The sequence below is a fragment of the Amphibalanus amphitrite genome, unplaced genomic scaffold (genome assembly GCF_019059575.1).
Source record: "Amphibalanus amphitrite isolate SeventyFive unplaced genomic scaffold, NRLGWU_Aamphi_draft 000041F_arrow, whole genome shotgun sequence".
NCBI lineage: Eukaryota > Metazoa > Arthropoda > Thecostraca > Balanomorpha > Balanidae > Amphibalanus > Amphibalanus amphitrite.
Genome location: NW_024881537.1, coordinates 1,096,405 through 1,111,826, shown reverse-complemented (window position 1 = coordinate 1,111,826; position 15,422 = coordinate 1,096,405). Strand labels below are relative to the sequence as shown.

Below are 15,422 nucleotides of genomic sequence, written 5' to 3'. Positions count from 1 at the left end.
AAGTTGTTGCCGTGCATTCTCCTTATTCATCGTGCGACTTTGAAGTCTGAATCCTCAACCCAACCAGAGCGATAAACGGCAGTCTCCCAGGCATACTGAGCTGGCCCGCTCCATTGCAGTGGCATTGCGACATAGTGCTGAACACTACCGACGCTCGCTGTGCGCTCGGACGGAAAATGATTGCGCTATCATTGCGCTATGTGAATTACCGGAACCACGGCCTAACGCACCAGTGGCCATACGGTGTCTGCATGGGCCGAGAATAGGTGAGCCGGGGAGATTCACTGCAGATGAGATTGGGATGCAAAATTGATAGACCGTGAGTCAAGTACCAAACACGGGAACAACAGAGCCTAATATTTTGGCTGATGTCCCTCTCCCTCGCAGGGTATTTAATAGAAGATGAATAGGCACTCGAAACTACGTAGCAAACTCCTGAGCGGCGTCGAAAGAAAATGACAGTCACTGGCATTGGGACAGCGAGTTAACTGTGAAAACTGAAAGGCATTGGATAACTGTGTTTGTTGCTTATTTTACGACGACGGCGATTGCCATTAATCTCCCTTTTCACTGCGACCCGGACCTTCTATGTAAAATTTATTCCCTTCAATTACAGCGATTTACTGCATGAATAATGCATGCCTGCCAATTTGATGCTGTAAGCGTGGAAGTCAATGTCACCCGTCATTTGAAAATGGCCGGAAATAAGGGCCTGGTGCGATACCCAGGTGCGTAACTGAAGCTGCCTGCACAGCGCTCACATTGCGTTGACATGGACATTGAGTAAAGAAACGCTTCCGTCGTATTTCCTACACCTTTGCCCACACCACCTACATGGGACGTTAAGTTCAACGCATGCTACAAAATTGTCACACTCCACAGCTCCAGCGCTGCAGCCACGCCCACCCGAGCCAGTTGGCAAAGTTACCGCCCCCGCGCTCCCCCTCTCCCCGCCCCCATCGCCAGACACCATGGACAAACCACTCCGGCGGCTAGACACGCTAACAAAATACCGCCGTAACGACATCTCCCCGCACCCGGGCCACGTCAGCGCGGCATTTCGGTGGTGCTGGGGAGTGAAGTCACCGCGGGCGGCCGGCGGGGGGCGGGTAGCTATCGCCGCACCCCCCCCCCCCCCTCCGTCCGCCGCCACCGGCGCAGGTCCGAGGCGCAGCGTCCGGCAGTTGTGAGTCGGGCCCGTTCGATCCGGGAGCTCTGACCGGGCGGGGTGCGAGAGGCGAGGTGCAGTGGTGAGGAGGTCGCACTCGGGACAGTGGAGGGCTGTGGTGGTCAGCGATCAACTGCAGGTTCGGCGTCAGTGGCCTCCGTCCGCCCAGTAATTCGTCTGCCTTCACACCCAGAGTCCACATTACCATCCACACTACTGTCCACACCGTCCGCCAGTTGTGCTCCCCGGCTCCCCCAGCAGCAGCAGCTGCCATGTCTGAGTCAGCCGGCGAGCAGCCCACACTGGGCTCCCAGTTCAAAAAGTTCAGCGTGTTCGGCCTCACGCACCAACAGGCCACGCCCCAGACGGCCGGCATCACCCTCTCCAACGCCGACAAGTGGTTCAAACAAGCCGGCGTCATCCCCAAGATGGTCACCACCACGGACACGTCCATCTGCTTCAGCAAGCTCAAGTAAGAGCCGCCGCCCGCCGGGGCACGGCACGCTAGGGGCGGGAGACGGGCGTGGTGTGGACTAGTTCGGGCTGTTATCGCACGGGGATTCGTCGATATCAAAAGATCCAGGCTGCCCCGCTTTTCGGAGGGAATAAAAAGCATTATGTATGTGTTTACTGCGTCCTTTCTGGTAACTTCAAAGAGGATAACAGTCATAACACTGTCGTTTAGAGTGCACATCAACATCGTTGCGAATTGACTTGTGCTATCAGGTGCTGTTTCCGTTGGCCTTAAACTCGACCATTGGCGTCAGATGCCGTCGTTTGCCAATACCGCGGATGAACCTTGACCTTTGACCTGAACTGACGGTCTTGATGAAAGTGGACACACAACCAATTTCAATCTCACTGATATGTCAAAGACATGCGATTGCACTTAGGTAGGTAACTATTTCGAGCCCTGACAAGGTGCATTTTTAGTTATTTGCCGCAGTCAATCGTCAAGTTTTGATATAGGTACCTACTTACTTTGCAGGGCTAAGTCACACAAATGCCCTACCTAACTCATTGTTTTTCTTCGCTCATTAATTCTTGCTGAATTATTGCCTATTGGAGAATCTTACCTACACATTAGTTACATCCTGCATGATAGCAGAACGTTTTCCATTTTCAATAGAAAACTAATGCAGTCTCTAAAAAATGCGTTTTTTTATTTCGGTGACAATGCATTGACAACAATGATACGTCATCCAGACTATACCGAAGAAGACCTAAATCATTCAACAATGTGAGCGCTGACCGCAAACCGTCCAAATTTAACGACACTGAGCGTGCCGCAGAATTCCGTCCGAGATCCTCGAGGCAATGATGGCATCACAGAATGATAACGAGGACATGGGGCACTAGGAATGCTTATGAAAAAGAACTTAACGAACCTCTGGTCGAATCGGCCGAAAGTTTTTCAGTTTTCTTATCGTGGATTGATAGGTAGGGGAGAGCGGGGCCAGTTGAAACACGGGGTCAGATGAAACATGGCTTTATTTTCAACAGTATGCAACATATGGCGTTGCCGACACCACTGCGCATCCGCGCTCGACCACTTCCTTTGTCAACGGCGTTTGGGCGGCAAACGGACGGTAATTTTGAGTTGACACTTGTTTTTGTGTTTTTGAGGGACGTTTGGGAGAAATCGTTTTTATGAATATTTTGTGATATCTCATATACCTTTGTTTGCTGAAAGAAGAACTCCTGGCTCCGGAATAACACCTTATTTGGCCCTTCATTCAGCATGATGCCGTCCCTCCAGCTCGTTTGACATGTGCTTTACGGCGCGTGCGAGGTGGCGGGAGCGGATGGGGTCAATTGAAACGCTTCTCTGAGGGTCAGTTGAAACAGGGCCACAATCCGTTTCAATGGACCCCGGTGACCTTTGCAATGGTTATTGTTCAGGGGCTGTAAACATTAAAGGAAATAGTCCACCTTTGAAATGAGCTTTTAAACTGAAATAGTAGTTTAATAGAGCTCAATTTGTGACCCCTTTTTCTCCAGCCTTTTGCTTGAAAGCACTCTATAGCCTGAGATATTTCTCATTTTCCTCATCCGCCCATTTTACCATAGTCTATGTACTTTATGTCACCTATTATGAGGAACTTTGCACTTTTAGCTTTCCAACGACCTATTGAATGTAGCATTTGGAAAAGTAAACCGGACAAAATATCTCCTTAAGAAAGTTGCCTTAAAGAGGAAAACATCCCATTGTTAAGGATAGGTGCAACTGACCCCATGGGCTGGTTCAATTGACCCTCGCATCGGGGTCATTTGAAACGGGCGTAGAGCTGTTTTATAAGCATGCGTTTGGCAGCAAAATATGTTTGAAACATAATTTTACATATCTTAAAATAAAGCCAAAAGAGCATATTTTTTCATGGTATTGTGCATTTTTCGATATGACAACTAGAGCTCGCTGTGCATGTCAACATATAAAAAGTGGTTCAACTGGCCCCGCTCTCCCCTACGCGTAATCTGGGGTGTCAAACCTATGCATTTCTTTTCTGCATCGACATAGGTAGGTGTACGTCTAATATCTATTGGTCTCGAGATAATCTGTATGTTTAGTTCAAAGGCAAGACGACAATGTGTAGTGCCAATACCTACTTTGATACCAGTCAACAAATGCACCCGGCAAAAATCGTTCCCTTGTCACAAATCAATCATCTGGAAGTATAAGCACGATCTGTGATCTCACGGGACTGGTATTTTACAGAATAACAGAAGTAGGGGAGAGTGGGGCACATTCGTGCAAAAAAATGGATAAATCCATATATCTGTTCGTCGGATAGTGCAATGGCAAAATTGTTGATTGTAGTATGGAAAGGAACTATTGCAGATATTTTTCCTCTTTAAAAGTTATCCTCTAAAGTTATCGCTTCTATTAGAAAAAATGACTTTTAATAACTCTGAACGTTTGCACGAAACTGCCCCATGTATGGGGCACATTCGTGCAAGGGGTGGGGTACTTCCGTGCACCCTGCAAAGTTCAAGGAATTACCGGGCATTGCCAGAAATTTACCAAAGGAAATTGGCAGGGGGTCATTTCACTTAATTCCTTTCGACAACAATGCATTGTACAACATATGTAGAAAGAATGGGCTGGCCAACAAGAATGTGCCAACTGCCGGCCATCGACCCGCCTCCGTGACCTCTCCAAGGTCACGTGAATTACTTGTCACGATATCGTAAGCAGCCGAGACTGAGTCAGGCGAGCGCAGGGGGGTACGCTCCGGCTGTTTAGCATTACGAAAAATGGTGACAGACGTTTGTGGAGGATTGTCGACGAACTCTTGTTCCGCGAGCAGTACTTACGCGCTAGCGGAAAATTCACCAATCAGCGCTCGGCAGTACTCGACGCTGATTGGTCCGACGCTCGTGACGAAATTGCGGGGGACCGCAGTTATTCTCTATGGACCCGAATAGGCTTTTGGATTTCGGAGGAGTTTCTTTAAAATTATATGCTGTTTGGAGCTGTTTTCGAGATGAAATATATTTCTTATGACTGTTAGCTATATAATGACACCATAAAATCATGATTTTAATAAATATTACCGATGTAATATCGGCCGAAAAGACATGCTGTCATGGCACGGACTGCCCTGCGGCTGATGTGGGGCCCCTAGTGCCAGCGTATGGTAATAATGGGTTGACGAAGGGTTATTGGAGAAACTTAGAGCCCCATCAGCATTCAGTATAGGGTCATCAGAGGCCGGGAATGTCCATCAGGGGTCTGAGTAGGCCTGTCATAGGGGCATACATGACACATCATGGCCCATAGGTCAATGTAGATCCATTAGGGGCCGTTGAAGGGCCATCATTGTTCAGCGTGGGCTCGCAATTACCTCTGATGGGCATATGCCGTGCCCCGATGGACTAACGCTGGGCCCTGATGAACCATCACCAGCCCCTGATAGGTCTACAAAGCCCCCTGCTGGGTCCAAATTGGTCACTGATATGCCCAAATGGGCCACTGAGAAACCCGTACAACATCCCTGACTGCACCTGCTGGACCAATGCCGTCCCCTCATGGGCCCACCACAGCTCTTGAATGACCTTTTCAAGTCCCCTGAAGTGCCTTTATTGGCCTAAATGGCCCCTGATTGACTGATGTGGTCCCTATTGGTCCTATATGGCCCCCAATCCCATGAGCCCTCAACGTCCCTAGACAGCCTTACATTATATGCCACTGGGCCCTGTTGGGTCAGCACCGGCCCCTGATAGGCTTGCACTGGACCCACCGGGCCTATACCGACCCATGAAGGGCCTATATCGAGCCCTCATGGACCTCCGATGACCACACGCCGACATGTGTGGCCCCATCAGCAGTGGTCCGTCTATACGGTCGTCAAGTTAGATGTAAGTGAATCCTAATCTATAATCTAAGATTCGGAATCAGGCGAGCCCCTACGATCTGGACCAAACTTGGTCAGTGGATAGTACGTAACGTCCTGATTACGATGCACCCAAAATCTAAGCTCGGCCCGCCATATTTACGAAGTTACGGATGATTCAATTTCAAGGTCATTCGGGAGAGCCCTATACGATTTCCGTCAAAATTTGTGTACGGACACTCTAGGTGCTCCTCATTACGAATATCACAAAATTTAAGCTCGGCCCGCCATATTTACGAAGTTACGGATGTTTTTCGATTTCAAGGTCATTCGGGAGAGCCCCTACGATTTCCGTCAAAATTTGTGTGCGTACACTCTAGATGCTCCTCATTACGAATGTCGCAAAATTTAAGCTCGGCCCGCCATATTTACGAAGTTACGGAGTCACAAAGTTACGGAATTTCAAGGTCATTGGGAGAGCCCCTCCGATTTTCGTCAAAATTTGTATGCGGACACATTACATGCTCCTCATTACGAATATCGTAAAAGCTAAGCTCGGCCCGCACTATTTCAAAAGTTACAGATGTTTGAATTTCAGTGAGTTTCAAACCTCAGTAACTTTTGAAATAGTGCGGGCCGAGCTTAGCTTTTACGATATTCGTAATGAGGAGCATGTAATGTGTCCGCATGTAATGTGTCCGCATGACCGCATACAAATTTTGACGAAAATTGGAGGGGCTCTCCCAATGACCTTGAAATTCCGTAACTTTGTGACTCCGTAACTTCGTAAATATGGCGGGCCGAGCTTAAATTTTGTGATATTCGTAATGAGGAGCATCTAGAGTGTCCGCACACAAATTTTGACGGAAATCGTAGGGGCTCTCCCGAATGACCTTGAAATTGAAACATCCGTAACTTCGTAAATATGGCGGGCCGAGCTTAAATTTTGTTAAATTCGTAATGAGGAGCACCTAGAGTGTCTGTACACAAATTTTGACGGAAATCGTAGAGGCTCTCCCGAATGACCTTGAAATTGAAACATCCGTAACTTCGTAAATATGGCGGGCCGAGCTTAGATTTTGGGTGCATCGTAATCAGGACGTTACGTACTATCCACTGACCAAGTTTGGTCCAAATCGTAGGGGCTCGCCTGATTCCGAATCTTAGATTGAATATCACAAAATTTTAGCTCGGCCCGCCATATTTACGAAGTTACGGAGGTTTGAATTTCAAGGTCATTTGGGTGAGCCCCTGCGATTTCCGTCAAAATTGGTATACGGACATATTACATCCTCCTCATTACAAATATCATAAAAGTTAAGCTCGGCCCGCCATATTTTTCAAGTTACGGAGTCACAAAGTTACGGAATTTCAAGGTCATTCGGAGAGCCCCTCCGATTTTCGTCAAAATTTGTATGCGGACACATTACCTGCTCCTCATTACGAATATCGTAAAAGCTAAGCTCGGCCCGCACTATTTCAAAAGTTAGAGATGTTTGAATTTCAGTGAGTTTCAAACGTCAGTAACTTTTGAAATAGTGCGGGCCGAGCTTAGCTTTTACGATATTCGTAATGAGGAGCATGTAATGTGTCCGCATACAAATTTTGACGAAAATCGGAGGGGCTCTCCGAATGACCTTGAAATTCCGTAACTTTGTGACTCCGTAACTTGAAAAATATGGCGGTCCGAGCTAAACTTTTCTGATATTTGTAATGAGGAGGATGTAATATGTCCGTATACCAATTTTGACGGAAATCGCAGGGGCTCACCCAAATGACCTTGAAATTCAAACCTCCGTAACTTCGTAAATATGGCGGGCCGAGCTAAAATTTTGTGATATTCGTAATGAAGAGCATCTAGAGTGTCCGTACACAAATTTTGACGGAAATCGCAGGGGCTCTCCCGAATGACCTTGAAATTCAAACATCCGTAACTTCGTAAATATGGCGGGCCGAGCTTAGATTTTGGGTGCATCGTAATCAGGACGTTACGTACTATCCACTGACCAAGTTTGGTCCAAATCGTAGGGGCTCACCTGATTCCGAATCTTAGATTATAGATTAGGATTCACTTACATCTAACTTGACGACCTATCCCATGTACTTACGGTCTTTTTGGCCGATGTGACACCGGTAGTATATAGAAATGTTATGATTAAATGTCGTTATTACACAGTCAAAAGTCACAGAAAGAATATCCAAGCTCAAAAATGGCCTCAAACCCAACAAAAACTGGTATGAATCCCCTTCAAAAGCCGTAAGTCTATTAAACGCCATAGGGGAATAGCTACAGTCCCCCGCAATTTCGTCACGAGCATCGGGCCAATCAGCGTCGAGTATTGCCGAACGCCGATTGGTCGATTTCCGCTAGCCTGTAAATGCTGCTTGCGGATATAGTTTTGAACAAGTGAGGGTCGCGGCTACTAATTATCGCTTGTCACCACTTTTTCGTCGGGAACGTTCTACCTGGTTTATATAGCCTTGGGCGAGCGTCACTACTACAGATAAAGTCATAAATCGCAAAAACGAAAAAAATATGCAGGAATGTGCCCCTAGGCAGTGCGTGCACGAACCTGCCCCACAACGTTATTTGTAATATATTTCAAAATTTCTTATTGAAAAAATGAAAGTTTTTCAACAAACAAGTTTGCAGCAGTTCCGTGAATAAAGTGAGCTTCTTCGCCCCCAATTTTGAAAAGTTAAACCACATTTCCGAGTCAGGATCACGAAAATGGATGATATGAGAGAAGTTTGGAAAGCGCACGAATATTACAAATTTGCGTTTTTATCAAGCATGACAGCAGGTACAGTGTTGTCTTCTACAGTAAACGAAGGGCGGCAATGATAGACATATTTTCATAATTTACCTTTAGCTCGTGCAGTCACTCGTGTTCCCATAAACTGCTGAAAACGAATGTGCCCCATGCACGAATGTGCCCCACTCTCCCCTACGGAGTCAGCCTGGCATGATCCGATGTCTTTAGATTTAGGTGGATCGGGTGGAGTGTTTAAAACGCCGGAAAAGGTCCCATGGTTCGATGCCTCTTGATTTATAGGTGGGTCGGTTGAAGCGTTTGAAACGCCGGAAAAAGCCTGCCGAAGGAATGGACTCAGAGTAGAACGCTCTGCTGCGGTCTGGGAGCCTAAAGATAGTAAGTTCGGAACTTAGAGCATTTCGTACAAAAAAAAAAAACATTCCGGTAGATATCTTTAAAAACAAACTCATGGACGATGCGTAATGTTGTTGAAGGTTGGGTCTGGATAAATTTGGTTAATCTCGATAAATTATCCAGACGTTGCCTCTCATACCGGGCATTTCTATCCGCTATAGCCAGAACCCACGCAGTAGGTATTAAAAATACACAGACATCAATGCATGAATCAAGTAGAAATAAAGCATGTTTGCCTATGCTTGCAATAGCCAGCTGGTATAGCAGATAGTGTCACGCTTCAGCATGCAACCAACGATGCATTTATTAGCGCGTAGTTACGGTACTGATTATGTAGTGCTCCACGCCACTCGCCAGCACTTGGAACCAAGATTACTTTACTACTCCTTGGAACCAATCATTGCACTGACTGTACGCTGCTTATGCTGCATTCCTCTTCCTTCACTGCGCCCTGTCACTCTAATAAAGTAATCTTGACTGCGCCGAAGCTCCAGTCCTATATATCGGTTCCCACGGTAAAACGGCTCTCTGCAGCGGCACATAGCATGGACTTTTTATCAGCGTGCCGCGGCCACCCACGCATTGGTTCCTCTCGTGCAGGGTCTAACGGTTCCCTGAGAGGAGAAATACAGCGACCCTGAGCAGCAGCTGATTGGACAATTGCAGCTCCGGCTGACGGGGCTACTGCACTGCGGATGCAGGCTTTGTCTGAGGCCTCAGATGGTGGTCAGCTCACGGGCTCACGGCTGTACTGCCGCCGTTACAACTGATCCAGATGATCCAGATCCAACTGATACAACTGATCCAAAATCCCTGGCCACACGGCAGCATATCCGGTTCGACAGCGATCAGCGGCGTCACTGCGCTTCATCAGCTGGGCAAATGATAACGACCGGCATATACGGTGTTTATCTGAAAGCTTAATCCCTAGTCGTAAGCGCTTTGCCAGGATTGACAGGGACGCAATATTTTGCATTGCTAGCGCCTGCCATAACCCGCGCCCCGCTGGGCTATTCAGCCATACGCGCCCTGCTGGGGGGGGGGGGGGCAGATTCTGCCCCCCCTGTCTAACTTCCGAACCGATGGTCGTAGAAAGACGGGGAAAACGGCAATCGAAAGCTCTCAACAAGGCGGATCTTAAGAGCCCAAATTTTTTTGCTTAAGTAGGTCAGAGGTCAGGTCAAGGTCAGGTCAAGGGTACAAAATGCAAGTTTCTACAGTATCGGCCTTGCACCGTAGTTGCCGAAGAATGGACTGAGACTGATTGCCCAAAACGTGTTCTTAGACTACCAAGACAATATTCGTTGCACACAATGTCATTCAAAGGTCAAGGTCAAGATCAGGTCAGGTCAGGTCAGGTCACCAAAAACAAAATATAGAAAAGGGCATGTGCGACACATGTTTTATGGGTCATTTTACTCATGGAATTCAATAGGCACACTCAATAAGTGATATGGACCACCTCTGGATGAATTTCAGGTCGAGGTCAGGTCAAGGTCAGGTCAAGTGAGGTCAAATTTTGAAGTTGGTTGTTAAGGCCTAAAAAGGTGTCTATTCGATGCAGTTTTTCACGGCGAATCGAATGGTGCTATTTTTGTTTCCGTACGAGGTCTAGAACTTCCAAAAAAATCATTTTTCAAAAATTTTGTGTGTCGTGACGTCATAAAATTTTGAATAACTCCCACATTTTTGAACCGATTCTTCTAAAAATTTGTATGTAGGTGCACATAGACCACTTCTTTGACATATATTCCGGTTTTTTCGATAAACTCAAAATTTTGGATTTTATAAATATTTTCCCAAAAAAGTCAGTTTTTTGGAAAAATTTTGGCCAAAATCAAAAATTTTCAAAAAACCGAGATAGCCATTTGATAAACAAAGTAGAATCACGTATAACCTTTTTTGTTACGTCTTGATTCCTTTAAAAATGAAGATGTTAGCGGCGTTTGAAATTTTGCCGTTTTTGAGGCGAAAATGGCGAACATGACGTCACTAAAACGTCAATTTCTCAAAAATTTTCCGACGGATTTCGCTCAAATTTTCAGGGAACATGTCAAATTGATGTATGATAAGGTACTGAAAGTTTGACGTCGCTGGCGTAACGCGTTTAGAAGTTATTGGCGAAAAACGGGAGGGGGGGGGGGCAGATTCTGCCCCCCCCCCCCCCAGCGGGGCGCGGGATAATAGACGCTACATGGAAACTATGGGCTTTCTGTTTCCGTTCCTTTCGGGAGCTTTCGTGCCATGGCTTAGCCTTTGCAAGCTGCAGTCGGAACTCGAAAGGACCCTTATAGCGCGGCCTTTATCGATGTTACCAAGTCATTATCACAAGCCGAACCAAAGACATCCTCCAACATAGGTCGCCGTGCCCTGCCTTTCATCAATGACATGCATTATGGCTGCGTGAAAGGCCAGTCTTCTCTGCATATTGACACACCGCCAGTCCATGATCAACACTTTTTCCGCCGGCCGCGGTCTCCATGGCAACGGGCGCTCCTCAGTACACACACCGTCACGGGACAGGTCATTGATCAGGTCCCGGACGGCTGGAACCAATCTAACTCTGCAACGCTGCAGGCGGAACCGCACAAAAACAGAATCGACCCGTGCCGGGTGAGTGGCCGCGCAGTGACCGACACAACACCTGATTATCAGATGAGAAATGACGGCCAAATCACCGTTATTTCGCATACATCTATCGCACCTTCCTTGGTCGTTATCGGGTGCGTGTGGCGTTACGACTGGTCGTGTGCTGTGTGCACTGTCACCTACGCGACCCGAAGTGCAAAGAGCACACTCAAACGGCGGAACCGGATACCAGCGAAATACTCACTGAATGGAGTTTACATAATTGGTGTTAGCGAGTGCTTCCCAATGCGAGCCACACAAGGTTGTTGCAGCATGTGAGTGCAGCTGTCAACGAACTTAGGTGGCGACCGTTCAACTGGTAGTCGGTTGAGCAATTGACCATCAACACCAGAAATTACGACATATTATCCCGTTAGCCATCCAGAGAATAACCAATTATACCAACAAAGGCACTTTTAGTGTGCCGCAGACAATTGACGATGCGGCCGTACCTACCAGACCGAGCGGTCACAGCCGATCCTCAGACCTCATTGGCCGCTTAAGCGGTAATATTAACCCGTTTCTGCTACGACTGTGTTTGCCTATCATCCCATTGCCTTCACCAATCACCGTACCTACTGCCTACATTACCTAGGTATGACTGTGATGAAGCATGAAATAAAATCCAATGCAATCATGACGAGCAGCTTCGGCACAACGTTCAAAAGGCAAAAAGCTTTCACCCACTGAACACTTTGACAACCAAACAACCGATTTAAACTGATTCAATATAGGCCACGATCGACTGAAGTGAATCCGTAACCGAGCTGCAAACTTTAATTTGTCCCTGGGAATTTCGCGCTATCAGAGCAGTGTAACTCCAATTCAATTAACAATTAACACCGACCTGTACTCTTCCACAGACAGAAGAAGATCGACTTCAAAGACTTCAAAAAGTACCTGGACGACATCGCTGCGACCAAGAAGATCCCTCTGGAGGAGCTGAAGAGCAAGCTGATCAACTGCGGTGACCCGGGCACCAACCATGCTACGGTCAGTGATCCAGACGATAGCCCCCCTCTGAAATAAGTTAATCGTTACTTGGACATGTACGCTAGTCTCTAAGCCGAATTAATGTGTGTTGGCGGGCGTGGCGACGGAAATGGCGAGTCCATCATTCACGTCAGCCAACAATATCGATTTATCCAACATGGGCATTCTAGCGAAACGTCCGAGCTATTCCGAAAGAACGATTGCGACTTGAGCTATCAACCCGGATATTTACGGGTAGAGTCGCTAATCACGCAATGTCTATCCAAATGAAGCGATGACGGGATGAATGACACGTCACACATGATGCATGATGCGTCACACATCAAGTGTCTTAGTGCGCGGATTTGTCATACGTGAGCTCGGAACCACCGAGCACGTGTCCAGTCACAATCACAGTGAACATTGGTAGTCGCGGGCTGAGCGCTTCTTTAGTCGAGCTTGCTTGTTCCGGGGGCCGGGGGGTACCGAGTCTGGATAATGTTTGTGGATAGTGATAAGTGTTTCTGTTTGAGAAACGCAGATACGGTGATTCGCCGATTGGGCTTCATCGTCTGTGGATCCCTAATGGAATAATTATTGGATGACTTCGAACGGTCACGGCATGCAAAGGCGTAGAACATGAACCGAAAATTGAGATATGGGTTATATGGGCTATGGGTTAAAACTGCTAATTGATGCCTAGCACTGACTAAGGAGCTACAGAAAGCCGTGTGTGGCGGCGCTATGGGTTGTCTGACCGACACTCCTCCCTACCCTCTTCCTGGGTAACATCGCTGGGCGCTGACGGTGACCCTCTCCCCCGCAGAAAGCCGTGTGCAAGTGGCGGCGCTATGGGTTGTCTGACCGACACCCCTCCCTCTCCCTTGCTAACACCCGCCCCCCATCCCCCACAGAAAGCAGTGTCTGGCGGCGCGGTGGGCCGTCTCACGGACACCAGCAAGTACACGGGCCAGCACAAGGAGAGGTTTGACGAGTCGGGCAAGGGCAAAGGAAAGGCCGGACGCGAGGACCTGCACGCCAACGACGGCTACGTCTCCGGCTACAAGGAGAAGGGATCCTACAACGACAAACACTGAGTTCAGAGGACGGCGAGTACGTCTCCGGCTACAAGGAGAAGGGATCCTACAACGACAAACACTGAGGAACAGGATTGACGGAGGAGTGGAAGGGCTTCTGTGACGAAGCGGAGCACTGAGCGAGGGGAGCCGGACGGCAGAGTGAGAGATGGCGGAGAGATTGGATGGAGATAAAGGGAGATAAGTGGGAATTGGATCGGAGATGAGGGAGGTGAAGAAAACAGAGAGGCGAAAGTTGGTATGGTGGGGGCCATGCAAAGGGCAGGGCGCAGTCAGCTAACAACAGACGACAACAGTAAGCATATTCCGATCGCTGATAGTTACATGCAGATTTGGCGTGCTCTGGAGCTGCAATCTGGCTGGGAGTTTTTTTTTAGTTCAGTTTCAGCAGACATGGAGTTCACACTCTCACATTACAGAGATCGAATGATAGGCTGCTTGAGGGAGGATGGATCAGCACCGCTCTACGACATTTGACACCACCTTAGTTTGTACTGATTAGCGATGTTGTGGTACACAAACATGACAGAGAACCATCGTTTCATCCATTTGTCTTTTTCATTGTGTATTCTGCGCCAGGAATGGATAGATGTAGATGCATGACTTCGCCAAGCCGTGTGCTTTTAGTCGGCTCAGCTACTGCAAAATACTCTGTGGCACATTTAACGTGAAGTATCCCGCACTCGACGGATAGAAAACTTGTGCCTGCTGAAAACGAATTCCTTGAAGGGCTGGGCCGTGACAAAGTGAGTTCGAATGAGCCTAAAGCATTATGATGGCCCATATGTTTAGTGCCTGTGTGCTTACCTACGATCACGGTGACTATAAATCGATGTGGTGATACAACAGTGGCTTCAGTAGGTACATGTAGCTAAGCAAGCGATGTTAGTCGCGTGCACTTGACACCCTGGCACTATATTGCTTTGACCTCTGAATACACGGTTTGTCGCAACGCCTTCACCTTTCGGCCCGTATTGTGACCCAGTGGTGGACGCTCGATGTCCAGCCCGCTGCATGCCTCCGCCAAGTGGATTTTCATTTCACGGTCGCATCGGACTCGCTAATTAAGTGCAAACTGATGTTAGCGAAGGATTCTCCAATTAGGCTCCAAAGTCACTGCGGATTTCGAGACACGATACCCAGAAATCATCAACCAAAAGTCAATGCAATGAACTGCAGCTAAAGCATTGAGATACCTACTGTTTTGTATCTGGCTGACAAACAACTCTGTTTTTTGGTTACGGGAGCTTCGCTTCCTTTCTCAGAAAAGCTGTGATTAATTGTTCACAAACAAATGAACATAAAAGGGGCTATGCCTCGACCAGACACAACGGATATAAAAGCCTTTCCCCCAATGGCCCATACGCACAGCACACTGCCTAAACAGTAAAGGAGCATTTTAGTCGTGCTTCTTAGCTGTAATTAGGCTCATTTCATCAAACTCTGGTGTCCCAGGACGTCTCCGAATTAGATCCAATGAGACCCAAATTGGCTAAATCAGCTTAGTGGTCCGCAGCCTGCTCGTAGCTAGGAAAGTAGCTGGGTTGGAATAACCACCCGCAGAGCCTTTGATGCTGCTCATTTCCCCGACTTTCCGACTTTGACAGAGGAAGCCGATTTCCATCGTGTCCAGGCCATTAGCCGGTCACAACTTCCATATGGTCGACAGAGCTTACACCGTAGCAGTCAATATGCGTGAGACCATATTGGACATAAAACCGAAAACACACGAAACCCAACGGCAAAATATCGAGCCCACCATTCTAACATATCACGCAACCGTGATTAACCCTCGCCCCGTTGGGGGGCCATTTTGCCCCCCCCCCCCTGTGGTTTTTCCTGAACAGCAAGAAAACGGCGGCGCGCAGCGCCGCCAAATTTTCAGTACCTTCCCGGGCATCAATATGACACCTTCACACCAAATTTCAAGTCTTAGGTCACCTTAGGTCAGGAGTTATTGAGGTCAAACTGAGGTCATGTTCGAGCAAAAATGGGCAAAAAACATGCAATCTTGAAACGCTCACCAAATCTACAGTTACCAAGCAATTTCAAA

General features: G+C 47.7%; 1 protein-coding gene across 1 annotated transcript; it reads left to right on the top strand.

Annotated features, from left to right (window-relative positions):
• The first annotated feature begins 994 nt into the window (after window positions 1-994).
• Window positions 995-14,322, top strand: LOC122375733 (tubulin polymerization-promoting protein homolog). The gene is made up of 3 exons (XM_043355233.1): window positions 995-1,640; window positions 12,164-12,293; window positions 13,187-14,322. The coding sequence occupies exons 1-3, from the start codon at window positions 1,441-1,443 to the stop codon at window positions 13,367-13,369; spliced, it is 513 nt and encodes a 170-aa protein (XP_043211168.1). The 5' UTR covers window positions 995-1,440; the 3' UTR covers window positions 13,370-14,322.
• The last annotated feature ends 1,100 nt before the right edge of the window (window positions 14,323-15,422 follow it).

Coding starts and splice junctions, on each gene's coding strand:
- LOC122375733 (XM_043355233.1), top strand. CDS start 1,441: ATGTCTGAGTCAGCCGGCGAGCAGCCCACACTGGGCTCCCAGTTCAAA. Junction 1,641..12,163: donor ATCTGCTTCAGCAAGCTCAA/GTAAGAGCCGCC, acceptor ACTCTTCCACAG/ACAGAAGAAGATCGACTTCA. Junction 12,294..13,186: donor CGGGCACCAACCATGCTACG/GTCAGTGATCCA, acceptor CATCCCCCACAG/AAAGCAGTGTCTGGCGGCGC.